At 40.4% G+C, this 16,378-nt stretch overlaps 1 protein-coding gene across 5 annotated transcripts in view; it reads left to right on the top strand.

Annotated features, from left to right (window-relative positions):
* LOC5578052 (rho guanine nucleotide exchange factor 18) overlaps positions 1–16,378 on the top strand; it is a 64,531-nt gene that overhangs the window by 17,027 nt on the left and 31,126 nt on the right. For 3 of the 5 annotated variants that reach the window (XM_021840261.1, XM_021840262.1, XM_021840265.1), the window contains exons 3-8: positions 6,002–6,454; positions 6,514–6,620; positions 6,685–6,857; positions 6,914–7,043; positions 7,331–7,464; positions 8,703–8,774. In XM_021840261.1, the coding sequence (XP_021695953.1) occupies positions 6,002–6,454; positions 6,514–6,620; positions 6,685–6,857; positions 6,914–7,043; positions 7,331–7,464; positions 8,703–8,774 (1,069 nt within the window). The remainder of the gene's footprint in view (positions 1–6,001; positions 6,455–6,513; positions 6,621–6,684; positions 6,858–6,913; positions 7,044–7,330; positions 7,465–8,702; positions 8,775–16,378) is intronic. The other 2 variants (XM_021840263.1, XM_021840264.1) reach the window with 1 other exon arrangement.

Raw genomic sequence — 16,378 nt, forward strand, 5'->3', positions numbered from 1 at the left:
GGAGTGGTTCTATAAGTAAAATCTTCAGAAATTTGAAAACACTCAATCCTTCCCTAATTTTGTGTATTAAGTCCAAGTGGGTTTTCCGGGGATCTCTGTAGTAATTATTCCCAAGGAATCCTCTGGGGATTCCTATTTTTTTCTTTGAATACTTTTATTGGTTTCAAGTGTTTCCCTTTGAAATTCCTCCAGAGATAACTCGGATTTAAAAAATTCCTCCAGATAATCTTCTTGGAGCTCTACCGCGGAATAATATATTGAATTCTCAAGAAATTTATTCAGGGTTTCACATATTCCTCGATATTCGAGAAATATTTGTCCAGCGGTTAAAGAATTCGTGTCGTCAGGGATTTTGTCCGGAATAAAACAAGTAGATGATTTCATGAATTCCCAAAAGGATTCATCCAGGCATTCCCCAGGAATTATGAAATGAATTCCAAATTAGATTCCATCATGGATTCCCCCTAGCTTCCTTAAGTAGTCCCCCATGGATTCCTACAGATTTCCCTAAAAAAAACTGCAAAAATTCTCCGGGGATTCCTTTAGGAATCTTTGATGTTTATTTTCAGTAATTATCTCAATGATCCTTTCAGGAATTCTTCCAAGCACTCTTTCCGGAGATTCCCAAGGATTTCTTCAGAATTTCCTCAGTTATTCCTACAGAAATGTTTCCAAAGATACCTGAAAAAATTCCTGATGGTATTCACTCAGAAAATGTTCCAGAAAAACCTTCAATAGTTCTTCTAGTTATACATTGGAATACCATTATGCACCCTCTCAGGAACTCCTGCGGAATTTGTTTCTAGAATTGCTTCATGTTTCGGTAGTCGTTTAAGTTATTCCTTAAAAAAATGTTTTTGATTTTTTAGAAAATACATCCAGGGATTCTTTCAGAACCTCGTCCATGAATCATTTTAGAATTCCATTTAAAATAAAAACTAGGTCCACGAATTTGGAACTTTGCAGATTCCATCGGAGAAGCTCTGCTTACTCTTAACAACGTTCTCAAAGAAATTAATTTTTTATGTCATCAAAATTCTGAGATATTCTTCAATTGCATCATACCTGAACTATTTACGCACACAAGTGTCATGTATTGGATGAATTTGAAACTTTGTTGGTCCCCATGATCAAGCTCTTCTTTATTTTAACAACTTTCTCAAAGAGATATAAATATATTTCGTTAGGATTCTGAACTATCCGTCAATTGCATCATATCAGAAGCGTCACGTAGTGGATAAATTTATGATTTTACAGAGTTCCTCGGTGATGTTCTGATAATTCTGAATATTTTTGTCAAAGACATCGAAGTTTATATTCTGAAATATAGTAGTACAACGTTGTCAGGGTCCTTCAGAGAATACCTGGTAAAATATTTGAATAATTTCGAGGAGCATCCATGAAGGAGTCCATAATGCGCATTCTTGGAAGAAATCCTGGATAAATTTCTTGAGAAATCAATAAATAAATCCGTGGTAGGGCTCCAAGAAGATTTTCTGGAAGAATTCCACGAAAAAATATCACCAAGGGTATACTTGAAAGTATCCGTAGCATTCTAGAGGTATCTCTAGAGAAATTTCAAAAGGAAACTCTGAGGTTATCCTACATGTAATTCATGTAAAAATCCATGGAATAAATCTGATATGGATGCCTGGAAAATTTCCTTGAGCTATTCTGAAAGAATTTCTGGAGCAACTTCCGAAGGAATTCCTTGGGGAACGAATGGAAGTATTCCTAGAGAAAAATAAGATTCCGGCCGCCAGTTACGGTTAACCAACTTGCATGAAACAAGCGGAAGATGGGCAAAACTTGTGGACGGTCTTAATTCGACCGGTTTTCGTCCATGGTTACAAAATACAGTAATGACCCGATTTTGTCAGCCACTGATTTTGTCTACCCCCGATTTAAGCATCCTTGTTTGGCCGATTTTGTCAGCCTAAAATTTTGATTTATTTTAATCAGATTAAACACGTCTATACTGGCAATATTGGGTGCATAAAATCAATTATGTCCTTGACTACGTCTATACAACCATCTACAGACCGAAATTTTGAAATTTGAAATTCTTAATAATTTTCCAAGAAACTTATCAGTGTTACCTTCGATTACGGTACAAAGAAAATGGAAGTAAAAAAAAAAAAACAATTCACAAAATCATAAAACTAAGTCCTTAAGTTAAAATAAAACTTGAAATCAGTCGAAAAACTGTTTCCCGGTTTTAGCTCTTTCCCGATTTTGTCAACCCTAAATGCAGCATGGGGCTGACAAAATCGGGACATTACTCTATTTGCATGACAAGAACGATGCATAGTATGATTCTCCATAAACGCGAACAGAATTTTTCTAAGTCCGAACCGTAAACAACAAGGCTACGAAACGTCAAACACTTAATTTTTTTTCTGTTTTGTAGTAGTTAGATTTAAGATATATCTTGATGTTAAAACATTCAAAAAGATTTAAAATGGGAAAGTTATCAAAATTTCACATATGGCCAAATAGGGAACCACTATGGCCATAACTGGTACACTTTCCCTATATTTTCATAATCGGAAGATTTTAAAACATTCTATCGGTGAAATTTTTTCCATACATTTTGTATGGGCGGAAATGCGTCGAAAACTTGATTTTCATGGGATTTAGTCTAAAAAATGGATAAAAAGTGGAAAAAAATAAAAATTTCACTGAATTAAAATTAAAACTTTCCGATTATGAAAATATAACCCAAATACAATACTTTAGCGAGAAAAAATCCGATGTACATTCGATTTTTATAATCGTCTGGTTCAGACATAGCGTGCAGCTGAACGGTTTGGTAAAATAAATTAATAGAGTACGGTAAATTTTTACAGTATTCGGTAAAAATTCACCAGAATCCGTAAAATTCCGACGAATACTTTTAATCTACCGATATCATAAGTAAACTGCCCTTGGTCCTCCGAACATACTCCATCGAATATTGACCTTAGAGACTACCAGCGTATTTAGTAGACCATAAGAGTTGTTTGTTATGATACAGACCCCTAGCCATTCACATAAGTAAACGGAGTATTGTTTCGGTTTATAGTGATGAACTTGATCCTACAGCTCCTTTGAGCTCTACAAACGTAAGCAGTTCTAAATTGATCGTTTTGAATAATGGAACATAATCTTAACCCTATACAGAGTTCAAATTTTATTTCACGGATATTCTTGGTCCCCTCAGGACTTCATGGAATATAAATCTTATAATCTGCAAGCGTAGCCCGTGGTCTATCAATAGTTTTTAAATATGAAACAGTCACCTAACCAATTGTTTAAGTAAACAAAGAAATGTATTGATTTTTACCGATGTTCCTGGTCTTCCAACGACTCCATGGATTATTTGTCTTAGGATCTACAAGCCAAATCAATTGTATTTAATTCATTTTATATTATGGTACAGAATTGAACTTAACATATATAACACTATAGTATTGCATTAATTTGTAAGGGTGAATTTTGTCCTTCAAGAACTCTATCGAATGTAGGCCTACGGAGCTACGAGCCTAATCTTTAGTTTAGTTATGACACAGTCCCTTAACCATTCATACGAGTAAAATAAAATTTCATGTCGATATGTACAGATGTTCTTGTTCCTCCAAGGACTCCATGGAATATAGAGCACAGGATGTTCCAGCGTTTCGAAGCAACTTCTTTGTACCAACAATCTTGATCCTACTAGGACACTATCAACACTATCGGTCCATGAGAGTCAGTGAAGAGTAGCAATTGCTCGCAGAAATCTGCAAAGTTAGAAAATGTTCCGTAAAAATCCACGTAGATCTTTAAAAAATCACAAAGGTCTATGAAAGAGCACGGTCGTTCACGAAAGTCAGCGAGAGTAGGCTGTGGTCAACAAGGAGCCGCTGAAGTCCGTTACTTGAATCACGCAGTCGATTTTTTTAAAAGCATTTTAAGCAGTTTCGGAATCCCAAATTTAATAGTTTACCTAAATGGTCAAAGAACTATTTTGGCATTGAATGTTATCTAGATTTCATGAATTTCACACACGTAGATCTCATGACCTATATTCTATGAAGTTATTGGATGAAAACGACAACTGTTCATCCAGGTAAATAACAAGAGTTTATAAAACTATTATTCATTGTGCTGGTAGATCTTTTCCTATTTATTTATTAGTGAGGCGTTCAGCCACATAACGGGGTTGGGGATCTAATGGCTACCGCTTCTGCTTCATATGCAGAAGGTCATTGATTCAATCGCAGGCCCATCCCTTTCCTCGTACTTTGTAGTTGTATCTTTCACTTTTTTCTGTCTTCCACTATCAATCTATCACACTCGCACCCTATTCGTTCATAGCAAACGCTAGAAACCGTTTCCCTACACTTCCACTCTATCAGCATATATAGCACGCATTTTCTTACGCCTGATACATAGGCAGTCTGCTAACCAAAGAGCAAACCTCTCTGCCATGCCTTTCCCTCAACCCATACACTCCCGCATGAACTGTCGTAGACGCAGTGGTATATGCGGTCTACTGTGGGAGCCAGTTGAATTGCATCATCAATTCCTTCCCCTTACCCTAATTGGTCTGCATTCTGACATGGTAGACGCCATTTTTGCCTAAAACTTGAAGCACTTATACACTGAGGGTATCTGTTAGTCCCAAGCAGTCATTCGATTGGTACCTTGTGTAAATGCAGCTGATCTGGCGATACTGGAGTAGCAACCACGGGCGGCCAATCAAGCTCAAGCTCAAGCTCATTTGTGAGGTGTTCAGCCACAGGCTGGTTCGCCTGCAATAGATAGATACAGTAGATCTTGTAGATCTTATAGCCTACTCTTTTGGATGTTCTTTGAAGAGTTAGAACTACCCTTGTAATCACCAAAATTCGCAGTTAAATTCTTCAAAACTTTTTAGCATGTTCCAAATTCAAAATTTTTAAATATGTAACAAAATATGCTTGCAGAAGACTATTATTCCAGGAAGTTTTTGAAAGCCCTTGATTATCCGCAAACAAATTTACCCTAGAAATATATTTAGATTGAAGGAATCTTACTAAATTACCAAGACCAAGTACTGCATAAATGATCATCCACTATGTGACCTATTAGGCATGTAGATCCGAGGACCTTCTTGAGTTGGTTCAAAGTATATTGCTCTCAATTACTTTACAAAGCTATAGATTTTCAAAAGCCTATAGATCACGCTTGTTGCTCTGGAGATTGTATTCCAAAGTTTTCTGAAGTTTCGGGCAGCTATGTCCAATGATACGTAATAATAGCAGACACCATGTAACCGCGCTTCATATCAGGAGCTTGAGATCAGCTTGCCAAGAGTACACAAAAATAATCGTGCACTTGAGCACGTGCTATGATGAGGCACATTTTTTTAGATCTCATGTAGCGATGTACTAGCTCAAACGATCACATCTGCACTGGCTCATGCGTCGTCTCATGAGAAAATCTCAATGGAACAGTGCATTTGAGACTCTTAGGCGAAGGTTTCAGAAGCAAGGAAAAGGGAATTAAACCATGGATTGAACCGCCCGTAGACAGTTTGGAAAGAATGACGCGATTCAACGTGTTTGAGATTCCAGCATTTTAATTGAAAACAGAAATCACATTATTTCGGCGAATTTTATCATTTTAATACATATTTTTCTATTGAATCTTTAAAACTCAATTTATGAACATCATACAAAAAGATACGTCAATTAAATTTAGGTAAAAAAGACCTCGTAAATCGAGATTTTAGTACATAACCCATTAGTAGCAACTCTTACTCTAACACTATGTGCATGGTTCAATTTTGGTTCTATACTGCTAGCTTAAGAGCTTAACGCTTATGGAAACTTTTATCAGCAAGCCCCCTCAAACTATCCTACCTTTCCTTCTCCTAGCGTACTGTATTCTTTTGGGAAGATTTTGTACATAGCTCTTTGGTCATTCCATTCGTTCAGCCAAAATAAGGACAAAATCACTTTTACAATTTTGCATTCCATCCCCTTTCTTCCACCAGACGACGAAAACGATGGGGACGTGGTAATTGACTATCTGAGCTCTGCCAACCTGCCACCGCAATCCCCTTTGCAGCCCCCATTGCTCGCACCGGTGACCTCGGGTCTCCTGAGATGCAATGAACCAGTTACGCCGCACGACTCTGGACAGCAGCAACAACCCACTTCCGTAGTCAACAACAACAACAACAATAACTACAACAGTAGCAACAACGTTCACCACTACAACAGCAGCAGCAGCAACAACAGCACCATCGGCGAAAAGTGCAACAAGAACAAACTGAGTGATATCGTCATCGACACGGGTATCAACGACTTCGGTCAACTGCAACCACATCAACAGACTGCTAGGAACGGTAACAGCACCAGTGTTGCCAACAACCATCACCACGCCAACATGGTGCCAATCATTAGCGTTACGCCCCACAGCCCGGGTGCCAAGTATAATTTTCTCGGTATGGAACGGGTGAATAACTTTAGAAAAACTGTCCTAATAATGAATTTTGAATTTCAGAGGATACTCTGCATCACCTACAATGCATTCGGGAAAGTGTGGCCCAGATGAAGAACTCCACCATTCAGAATACCAACTTTGGTGGAGCTGGATTCATCGGATCATCGGTAATTTCTGTGAAACTCTTTTTCTACGAATACTTAACTGATTTCTTATTCTTGCGATTTGCAGCTCTCGTCAACCAAGCTGTTCTCGTCATGCCCCTCACTACCGGACCTGACGATCTCGAATCCGGGCAGCATTTGGCCCCACCAGCAAACCATGTACGGTCTTAACACCGATCGGCGCAAGTCTTGGACGGCCATCGAGGATTTGACCGAGTGTGCCAAATCTTCGCACAAAAGGTTGGTTAGGCGAAGCGATTTAGGTGGGACGACTTTTAACCGTTCGTTTGTTTCAGTGTCAGTTTATCCAGCTTGGACAGCGAAGAGCAGGAATCTCTTCGGGCCGCTGAGAGATTACACAACCGTACCAGTAGGAACAGTACCGGAGGAATATCGACGCACTCGTTGAACGAGGCGGAATTGGCGGTAAGAAGTCTTTATGTGATTTTGAATTACACGGAAAAGACTAGCGTGGCCGGCAATGGTGGCTGTCATGCTTTTAGATTTGATCTTGATTTGGATCGTTGTGATTAGTCCCAAGCAACCCTTTGTTAGAAATCATATTTTCTCCCTTTGCATGGTATTGTAAACTCATAGTAGCATTTCAAAATTTGCTAAAAAAAATTGAATGAAAGATCAAAAAACAAACCTTATGTTATCCACTTGACCTTAGTTCGCCGGAAGCTTGATTCATTGAATCATTTCTCTTTCAGAGAGACTTCGAGAAGATCGTGGCCAAGCGGAACCTGGCTCCAACCGTTTGTAGAATTCCACTGCAGAAGAGTATCTCGACACCATCGATCGCGCCGGTTCGCAATCAAGGTGCCAAAGAGGATACCGCAACTCCGTAAGTATATTTGTGAGAATTTTATCCGTTGTTCATCACTTCTGTACCGTAACGAAACGTTAAGTAAATTGATAACCTGAATCCAGCAGTGCATTTGAATTTCTGTAATTAGACATTTGAAGTAGACAGAATTCAATCTAGAGTGAGTCGATGTTCCATGACTGGATATCGACTCATGGAACCATACTGAAAACTAAATTCCATGGTTACTATGATGGTCCCCTCAAACAGCTTTCCAAGGCATTTGTTTCCACGACTCGGTGTTTCCATAAGTCGATGCTTCCTTCAGATATCGACTCATCGAGGTTTGACTGTAGCAAGATTAATCAGAACGCCTATGAATTAAAAAAAATACAGATTTATATTTTAGGACCTTGAAAGGGTTAAAAATTTGACATTTTCCCAAACTAAAACATCAGTTTTCTTTTGATTGGTTATCATTTCACCAACTACAAGAAAGTCCATTTATCATTCTGTTAAAAAGTCAGTAACGAAGTTTTCTTGCTTCAAGATTTGTTGTCCATTGCAGAAGAAAATGTTCTTTTAGCAAAATAATCTATTCCCAATAGGTCCTTAAACCAGGATAAAGTTTTGAAGGGGCGTTGAAAATGCAAATAAACTCGATGTTCAACGATATCGCTGAGAAGGTTATTTATAACTAGGCTGCATTTCATTTGTCTTCTAAAAGTTCTTCCAAAAGCAATAACAAAAAAAAAATAATTTTCAAATATCCTGTTTTATGGATCCTTTTATTCTAAAAAAAAAATAAACCCGGAAGATCATCTTATCTTTTTACGTTATCAAATAAAAATTGTTGCAAAATTTGTATATAAATATAGCTTTATCCTATGTGCACGATGTTTCATATTTAAGATCATGTTTTAAATTGAATTCCCATTCGGATCTTAAAGTGTGATATATGAGAAGAGGATGAAAGCATGTGCTTTAGTTTTGAGCTTTGATACATTATCGATGTCGAGTAAACTTCTCTTTGTCACATATCCATCCAAAGGTAATTAAATGATCAGACAAATCGTTCATAAAATTCATAATTCACTCAAAATTTTTCGTACATTTAAGATTCATTCATCCAGTGCGTAATGTCCAAAACAAATGAATGTTTTTTTTCTGTTTCCTTCCATTTATTTTGAACCAAAACCTCGTAACACACAAACAAAAAATTACCTCCAACAACCGAACCTCCCAAAACCATATCCACAATCCAACCAACCAACCAGTTCACGGCATCTTTCCGACAGTGAAGATGAAACCCACGACGATCGATCACTGCTTTGTGTGAGAGATAAAACGTAAGTCACCGATAAGTTACCGTCCTCTTACTCTGTCCTAATTCTGTCCCGTTTGTACTTAGTTACTTGTGCCTAATATCCTCACTGTCACATGTTTCCCCTTTTTCATTAAGTTGTGATTAACTAATCGTGTTTGAAACTAGATCCTTTCGATTGGCAGTTATTCAGTCCTATTTTCTTTCTGTACTGTTCTTTTAATCAGCGCGATCCTTCCTTGGACAAACCTTAACCCGATAACCTGTTCTCATTCAGAAATGGGAATATTAATTTGTGGCAAGTTATTATAATTCTCGCTGGTGCTTACTCAATTTGAAAACCTTGTGGCACGATATATCCAATGGGTAAATTTTCTGAACATCTTGAATTTATCTAAAATATTGCCAGATAATTTACTACTTCATCATAGACACTTTTTGGTATTTCTTTTGATAAATTAAGAAGATACAATTCTACTCGTATTGTGGCACAAAATTAGCAAAAGGGGTTACCAGCAAGTTAATGTAACTTTCTACAAATTAACGTTCTTATTCATGACCTCATCTATTCTCACAAAAAAAAATCTCATCGTTAATTAGAAGTAGCTTTGTTTCGGTGTCATTATTGAAAACATGTTTAGGATTTTCAACCTCGAGGAGTTACTCCGTAGGTCTCTGGACTGATTGATTGCTGTTGTGTGTTTGTTAGAAATGCGCTTCTATGTACACATCCTCTTCTGTCGGAGAATGATGCTTTAACGTTTCTGTTTGTTACTAATCTGTTGCTTTTTCTGTGTGCCTTTCAATGCACTAGCATTGCCTCTTATTCAACTGATACTAGACATGAAATGCGTACATTTCAATTATTTATTTAGATATTTTTGGGATGCTACTTATCGTTAACAAATGAAGAATTAAAAATTTTCAGTTCAACATTGTATTCATCCATCTACTGACTAGCCTCAGTCAGTTCCAGTTGTCTCTTGGTATAATTTTTTGTTTTATATAATTACACTTGATCTTCGAACTTGAATTTCTCGGCTTTTCTGATTTGTCTTAACTGTCCCTTTTCGGTGGATCTGCTGAGTGCTAAGATCAGCCAAGTGATTCCGGGTGGAGCTTGTCCAATTCTACCAATATACAGATAGGTGGGTCATTAACCCCTCTACCGGCAGCTTCATTTTTTACCGCAAAATTCATATTCAAATCGTTATAACTTTTTTGTTTTTCAATATTTTTGCACCATTTTTTCACAAGCTTTCAAAAAACTCTTCTGTGTCGATATTGATCAATGGTCATCTGGTTTTGAAGATATTCCAAAATTCCTTGGGGGACCGACACGTAACCAGAACCCCCCGTTAATTTCTCAGGCTACAGAATTTCAATCGTATTCGGATATTCACTCCTCGGAACAAAGCAATAATGAGAGTATGTTGTGAAAAAATGAAGCAATTTGGTGCAGCCGTCTTTGCGTAATGGCCATTTAGGTTTCTGGAACCACGCTGGCCAAATAAAGATCATGAAAACTTCAAAAAACATCATATCGTAATTTTCAGATATCTCCAAGAATACTCAACCGATTTGTATGATTTTTTCAGAGAAGCTTCTTATTACCTGGCATTATATAGCCCACATTTTATTTTTTTGATAAATTGATCAAAAACAAAACGGCCGCCAAAGACATTTTATATGGAAAATGTCGGTCCCCCAAGGAACAACGGAATATTTTTAAAACTAGATGACCAATAACTAATATCGACACGGATTCCTAAACTAGAAGAGTTTTTTGAGAACATGTGAAAAAATAGTGCAAAAATATTGAAAAACAAAAAAGTTATAACGATTTGAATATTTATTTTGCGTTAAAAAATGAAGCTGCCGGTAGAGGGGTTAAAGTGGATTAGACAATCGGTAGAGACAGGTAACTGTTTAGTCTAGTTCACGGCGATGAAGCTATCCTTCTTCACCGGAGAATTTATTCCAAAGCGATATTCAGTGTGTTCACGCTGTTTCCTACAATATAGCTACAGATAGGATATCTATATGGGCTCGACGATTCTGGTGAAAGACGATTCCCGGGTAACTGATGCACTGAAAACTCAAAACCGGAGAAACAGATGCTCAGCATAAACTCGGCTCACTTTGACGTACAGAAATTTTGTATCGGTTTCTTCCTCCCAGTTGGAGACCGTCAATCTGAGATTACTCTGATAACTGCAGAACTCAGCTCTCAGTATTTTTTCACTTTTAGCAATGGGGGGATAATCTGCTCAGCATGCTCCGGACCAAGGTCCGGGAGTGTGGGGTTGGGGACCATTTACTACATGCAAGCAGTAAACAGGACTACACCCCCGACCCACTAAACCATTTCCATTGCCGCCAATCCCTTCGTCTCTCCGGGACCACCAAGAAGGCATTGCTTCGGAGAGGGGCTATTGCACATCGCATCCCCCAGGTTAGCTGCGTAGCCATGCAGCAACGAACATCGATGACATGCTTAGGGGGGTCCACCAAGTTAACATGCAGGCGCTTTGCTAGCTTCCCAGGTGGTCCTCACCTCCCATTGTCCGTTGAAGGCGGGCAGTGTCGACCACTTCGCCCGCGCCCAGCTGCACCGCAGGTATCAAGAACTGATACTGCGGGCTTCGCAATTTTACCTACTGAAGGTTCAGGCCCGAACAGCTAGCACCAGCTGGGATTGCTGACGAAGGGGCCTCCACCTGTTCCGAACAACCAGAGGCTCGTATCCAACCCAGTAAGCCGGCGCCACGACAGCAGCGCTACCAGGATGTTCTCCCCGCGGCCACTTAATCGCTGTAAGGGTTGATTTCGACCGTAGGCACCGGTATGGCCTACGTAGCCGACTGCGAACCCTTGGACCACGTGTTGTTTAGCGTCTGCACTAGCCACTCCTCGAGTCCATTTGCCACCTCCTTTGTAGTTCCGAGACGATGTGGGTGATAGCACTGCGGAACACGTTTTTGTCTCCAGCACCAAAATACCGCTTTTCACTTAATTCAGTGTTGCTGAATCCATTGCCGTTTTCATAAATTTCATAGCACGTCTAGTTTTTAAGATATTCACTGTTGAAAATGCAAAAAATGACTATTTAAGCCAACTTGCATGCAAGTTTGCCAGCTTGTAAGGTAATTTATTGGCTTAATTTGCCACAGAATAAAAACTTTATGTGTATAACAATACTTATCATCAAAGTTTGTATTACTTTCGATACGGAAAAGTTATTTTTTGATGGTTTAGAGAATTGTTGTATTTTGCCATATAGAAGAAACGAAGAATTTCGTATGGAGGCTGCAAGCATGTTGAAAAAATCGGTTTAATCGAAATTTAATTGCGCAATTTCAATCAAATTATGTCTGAAATGAAAGTTCAAGTTCTATTTTGCATGTTTGGTAGATTAGATTACAAAAAAGTATGATAAATTGTACTTTAAATTTTATGTAAACATTAATAAAACCAGTGTTTTATACAACTTTGGCGACTTGTAGCTAAAAATTGTGACGTGCTGGAACATTTCTGAGAATGGCACCAGATTCAGCAACCCCAAATCTACTAGAGACACATAATTTGATCCTTGAGACACGCAAAAATGTGATTTTTGTTACGCTGTGTAGTCGATAAAACGGCATTCCAGCCAAACTCGTCTTCACACATCCTCTGAACCAAATTGTCCGGAGTCGTGTCCCGACCGCATGTGGCAAACATGCGGTCACGCATTGTGCGGAAACGCGGGCACATGAACAAAACGTGTTCCGCCGTTTCCTCTAAACCTGTAAAACCTGGACATTCGGGAGAACCCGTATGACCGAAACGGTGTAGATCCTGTCTAAAGCAACCATGGCCCGAAAGGACCTGTGTCAAGTGGAATGTTAGTTCCCCATGGCGCCTATTGACCCAGATATCTAACCTCTGAATCAACCTGTGAGTCCACACTCCCTTGGTGGAACTGTCCCTCGCACGCTGCCATTTGACCATAGAGGCCAGTCTGGCAGTCCTGCGTATGCCTCTTGTGCCGCGCCTTTCGAAGCACTCTATGTCTTCCATGATAAGGATACCATTAAGCACCATACCGGTGATGACGCAGAGTGCATCGTGTGACACGGTACGGTTCGCGCTTGCAATTCTCAGGCACATTAGCCTATAAGTACTCTCTAGCTTGCTACGGTAGCTATCGGTACTTAAAGCCGTGACCCAAGCCGGGCCACCATACCTCAGTATGGGCGAGGCGACACTGGCCAGAAGCTTACGCTTACTGGCGTACACCGCAGAGCTATTGGACATCATCCGAGACAGTGCCACAATAGCTGTGGAGGCTCTCTTGGAGGCATAATCGACATTGCTACCGAAGGTAGGCTTATCGTCGATCATCACCCCAAGTGTTTGACGGAGCGCTTCGAAGTGATCGTGCAGTCGCCTACACTGATCACCGCTTGCTGCACCGACTTTCGGTTGTTGACAACAACCGCCTCAGTTTAGTGATGAGCCAATTCCAGTTTCCTGGAGCTCATCCACTCCTTTACAATTGCGATCGAGTGGACTGCAGTCAATTCCACTTCTTCGATCGATTAACCGTAGACCTCCAGCGTAATATCGTCGACAAAGCCAACGATGACCACACCCGCCGGGAATTTTAATCTCAACACCTCGACCATGACATTCCATAACACCGGACCCAGGATGGAACCTTGCGGGACTCCTGAGGTTATGTGAAAGCACTTCCGACTCACCTCTGTGTCATAGACTAATATCCGATTCTGGAAGTAACTTCCGAGAATCTTGTACAGGTACTCGGGTATCCCAGACGCTGGAGCGCATCAGCAGTATCCGCCCAATTGGCACTATTAAATGCGTTCCTTACATCCAGAGTCACTACTGCGCAGTAGCGAATACCCCTCCTCTTACGCTGGAGTGCTATCTCAGCGGTTTTCTTAACCGTCAGAATAGCGTCTATGGTGGACCTCCCTTTCCGGAAGCCGAACCGGTTGCTTGAGAGTCCATTTACACCCTCGGTGTACCTCAACAGTCTGTTGAGGATGATCTTGTCGAGCACCTTCCCCGCCGTGTCAATCAAGCATATTGGTCTATACGCCGACGGGTCACCGGGTGGTTTTCCCGCCTTTGGCAATAGTACCAGGCTCTGCCTCTTCCACACATCTGGAAATACTCCCTCGTCCAGGCATATCTGCATAGCAGATTTGAACATCCCGGGAGCCTCCAAGATTGCGACTTTGAGGGCCAGGTTTGGAACTCCGTCCGGACCTAGTGCCTTCCCCATGCTGAGGAATTTTGCAATCCCTACAAGTTCCTCATCGGTTATTCTATCCTCATCGCCAGCCCCAATCCCCAGCTGTCCTACGAAAGGAGGCCATGGGCTAGGGTTATGGCGCGGAAAGAGCTCTTCGATGATCCCCTCCAGCATCTCTGGAGATTGGTCTGGCACTCTGACAGAGTCCTTCAAAGCAGGCCTTTTTGCTTGCCCTTATCTCGGACTTCAGCGCGACTTTGGCAGCGGTGAACACCGCCCGTCGTTCTTCACGCTCCTCCTCGGTACGTGCTCGCTGCATCCGCCTCCTGGCCCGTAGGCAGGCACGGCGCAGGTTCAAATTGCTTGAGTCCACCAGTAGGTCGGTGGTCTCCCATTCCTATGGTGGACTTTTCTAGGCATGGTCACATCGCATGCACGCGAAAGCACCGCTACCAGTTCGTTCCCGCTTAGGCCGAGTAGGTTACGCTCACGGCGGAGCGCCTCTCTAAGTACTTCGTCATTGAAGTACGATGTCTTCCACTTACGAGGGCTTGGCCTTGACCTAGCCGCTTCCTCAACCCGCTGCCTACTGTTGTTGTAGTCAATACTGTAGCGTATATTTTCAGAACTTTTACGCATATCGATCCTGTATGTTTCTGAGAAAACTGATAAAGATTAGAAACCCACCAGCCCTGTTTCAAAAACTTGTGCCTTTTCGTGGGCAGTGCTCAATGTTTGTTAGAGGAATAGTAAATTGGAACAGTTTGCCCCATTCTATTAAACGAGAAACATCAGAATTAGCTTTCAAGGAAAAATGTTTGAATATTTGGAGTAGATAGTATTATATAAGACTTCATAGTGCACTATGTAACTAATTATAAACTGTGAAATTATTATTTATGTTAAATCTGCAATGTGTCGCCGAATGTAGTAATTTAAAAGGTTAAACCTTACGCTACTGGAAATAAATAAATGAATGAATGAACCGCCAGGTGGCCGCTGTAAATGTAGGCATTTTCTACCCTCCAGTTCGAACTACTCGTTAGGCCAGGACTACAAAAAGTAACGTCGATAATCGACTCCGCTCCATTTCGGCTAAAGGTACTTTTGGTACCAACATTAGCCAGATCGACATCTAGCACAGCCAGTGCCTCTAGCAGGATTTGACCTCGCTGGTTCGTGATACGAGTAGAAGAATTAATCTAAGAATGCTAATGTCGCTACTGTTCGTGTTACCAACATCTAGTTTGCCACGCGCTGACAGCTTGAGTACCGGTCCTCAAAGTGTCAAATAAATTTTAAAATCATCCACTACAACATGGCAACGAACAAACAATGAAAAGATACAGTTGAAGGTGATGATAAACTAATTCAGTATTGTGAGAACAGCGCCATTAGCGTTCTACTACTAATATTTCTATTGTGATACGGCTCTCAGTATCGATGGCGTGCCATAGGTACTCCAGTTTCAACATAATCGAGTTAAGGCCGTCGCAACTGTATTCCAGTAGTCGACGTCCCAACAAACATGTCCCACTTTTTTCGTTCTCATCTATTAAACTTAAGTGCACTCTAAGTCTCTTCTCCATGTTACATAAGGGTATCTTATTATAAAAGAAACACAAATTGCACTGGAAATATGTTACCAGTCTTAATCATTCGCACGTCTCTGCGATAGTGTTCATGTAGATTCCGCAATATCGGTAACTTCATTGTGCCTACTTGCTTCTAGAACGATCTGATATTGATATGTCTCTTAGTGTGAGACTATATTAGAATCGTGGGAGACTGCTAAGAAGTTGTCGTTGAACCTCTAATCTAAACCATTAATACTAAGAGGTTTGAGTTTGCACTCAGTTGTAGGCCTAGCACTCTTTAACTTTGAAGTAATCACGATACGTTTTCTGTTTCTGATGAGAATGTTTCATGAGTTCATTTGGATTGTGAAATTGGTCCCTGCTTTTATGGAAGCACACTTTCATTATTGTCATTATTTGAGCCAGTAGTTCTGAAAACTTCAGCAAATCTGTAAATCTGCCACATGACGTGCTATTATACAGCTGAGGTTGAGACCCAGTAGATGTTGGAGGGGCCAATGTATCGACACAGGCAAGTAGGCCTCCAGGCAAGCCCTTTGTACTCAAATGAATCCTCCCAGAATATCATCCTTATTTTGTAGATACCAAATTTTCTCAGATTGAGGATTCATCACGTCTTTGTAGAGCAAACAATCCATAATATAGAATTGTTCCAACCATCCGCTGCAAAGGCAGCAATAGAGCGTCGTCCCTCACTGCAAACTTTGGCTCAAAGTGAACCCACAATCAATCTAAGGCAAGCTAAGTGATCAGCATCAGCAGGTTTTA

This window comes from Aedes aegypti, chromosome 2 (assembly GCF_002204515.2).
Source record: "Aedes aegypti strain LVP_AGWG chromosome 2, AaegL5.0 Primary Assembly, whole genome shotgun sequence".
In the NCBI taxonomy this organism is placed as follows: domain Eukaryota; kingdom Metazoa; phylum Arthropoda; class Insecta; order Diptera; family Culicidae; genus Aedes; species Aedes aegypti.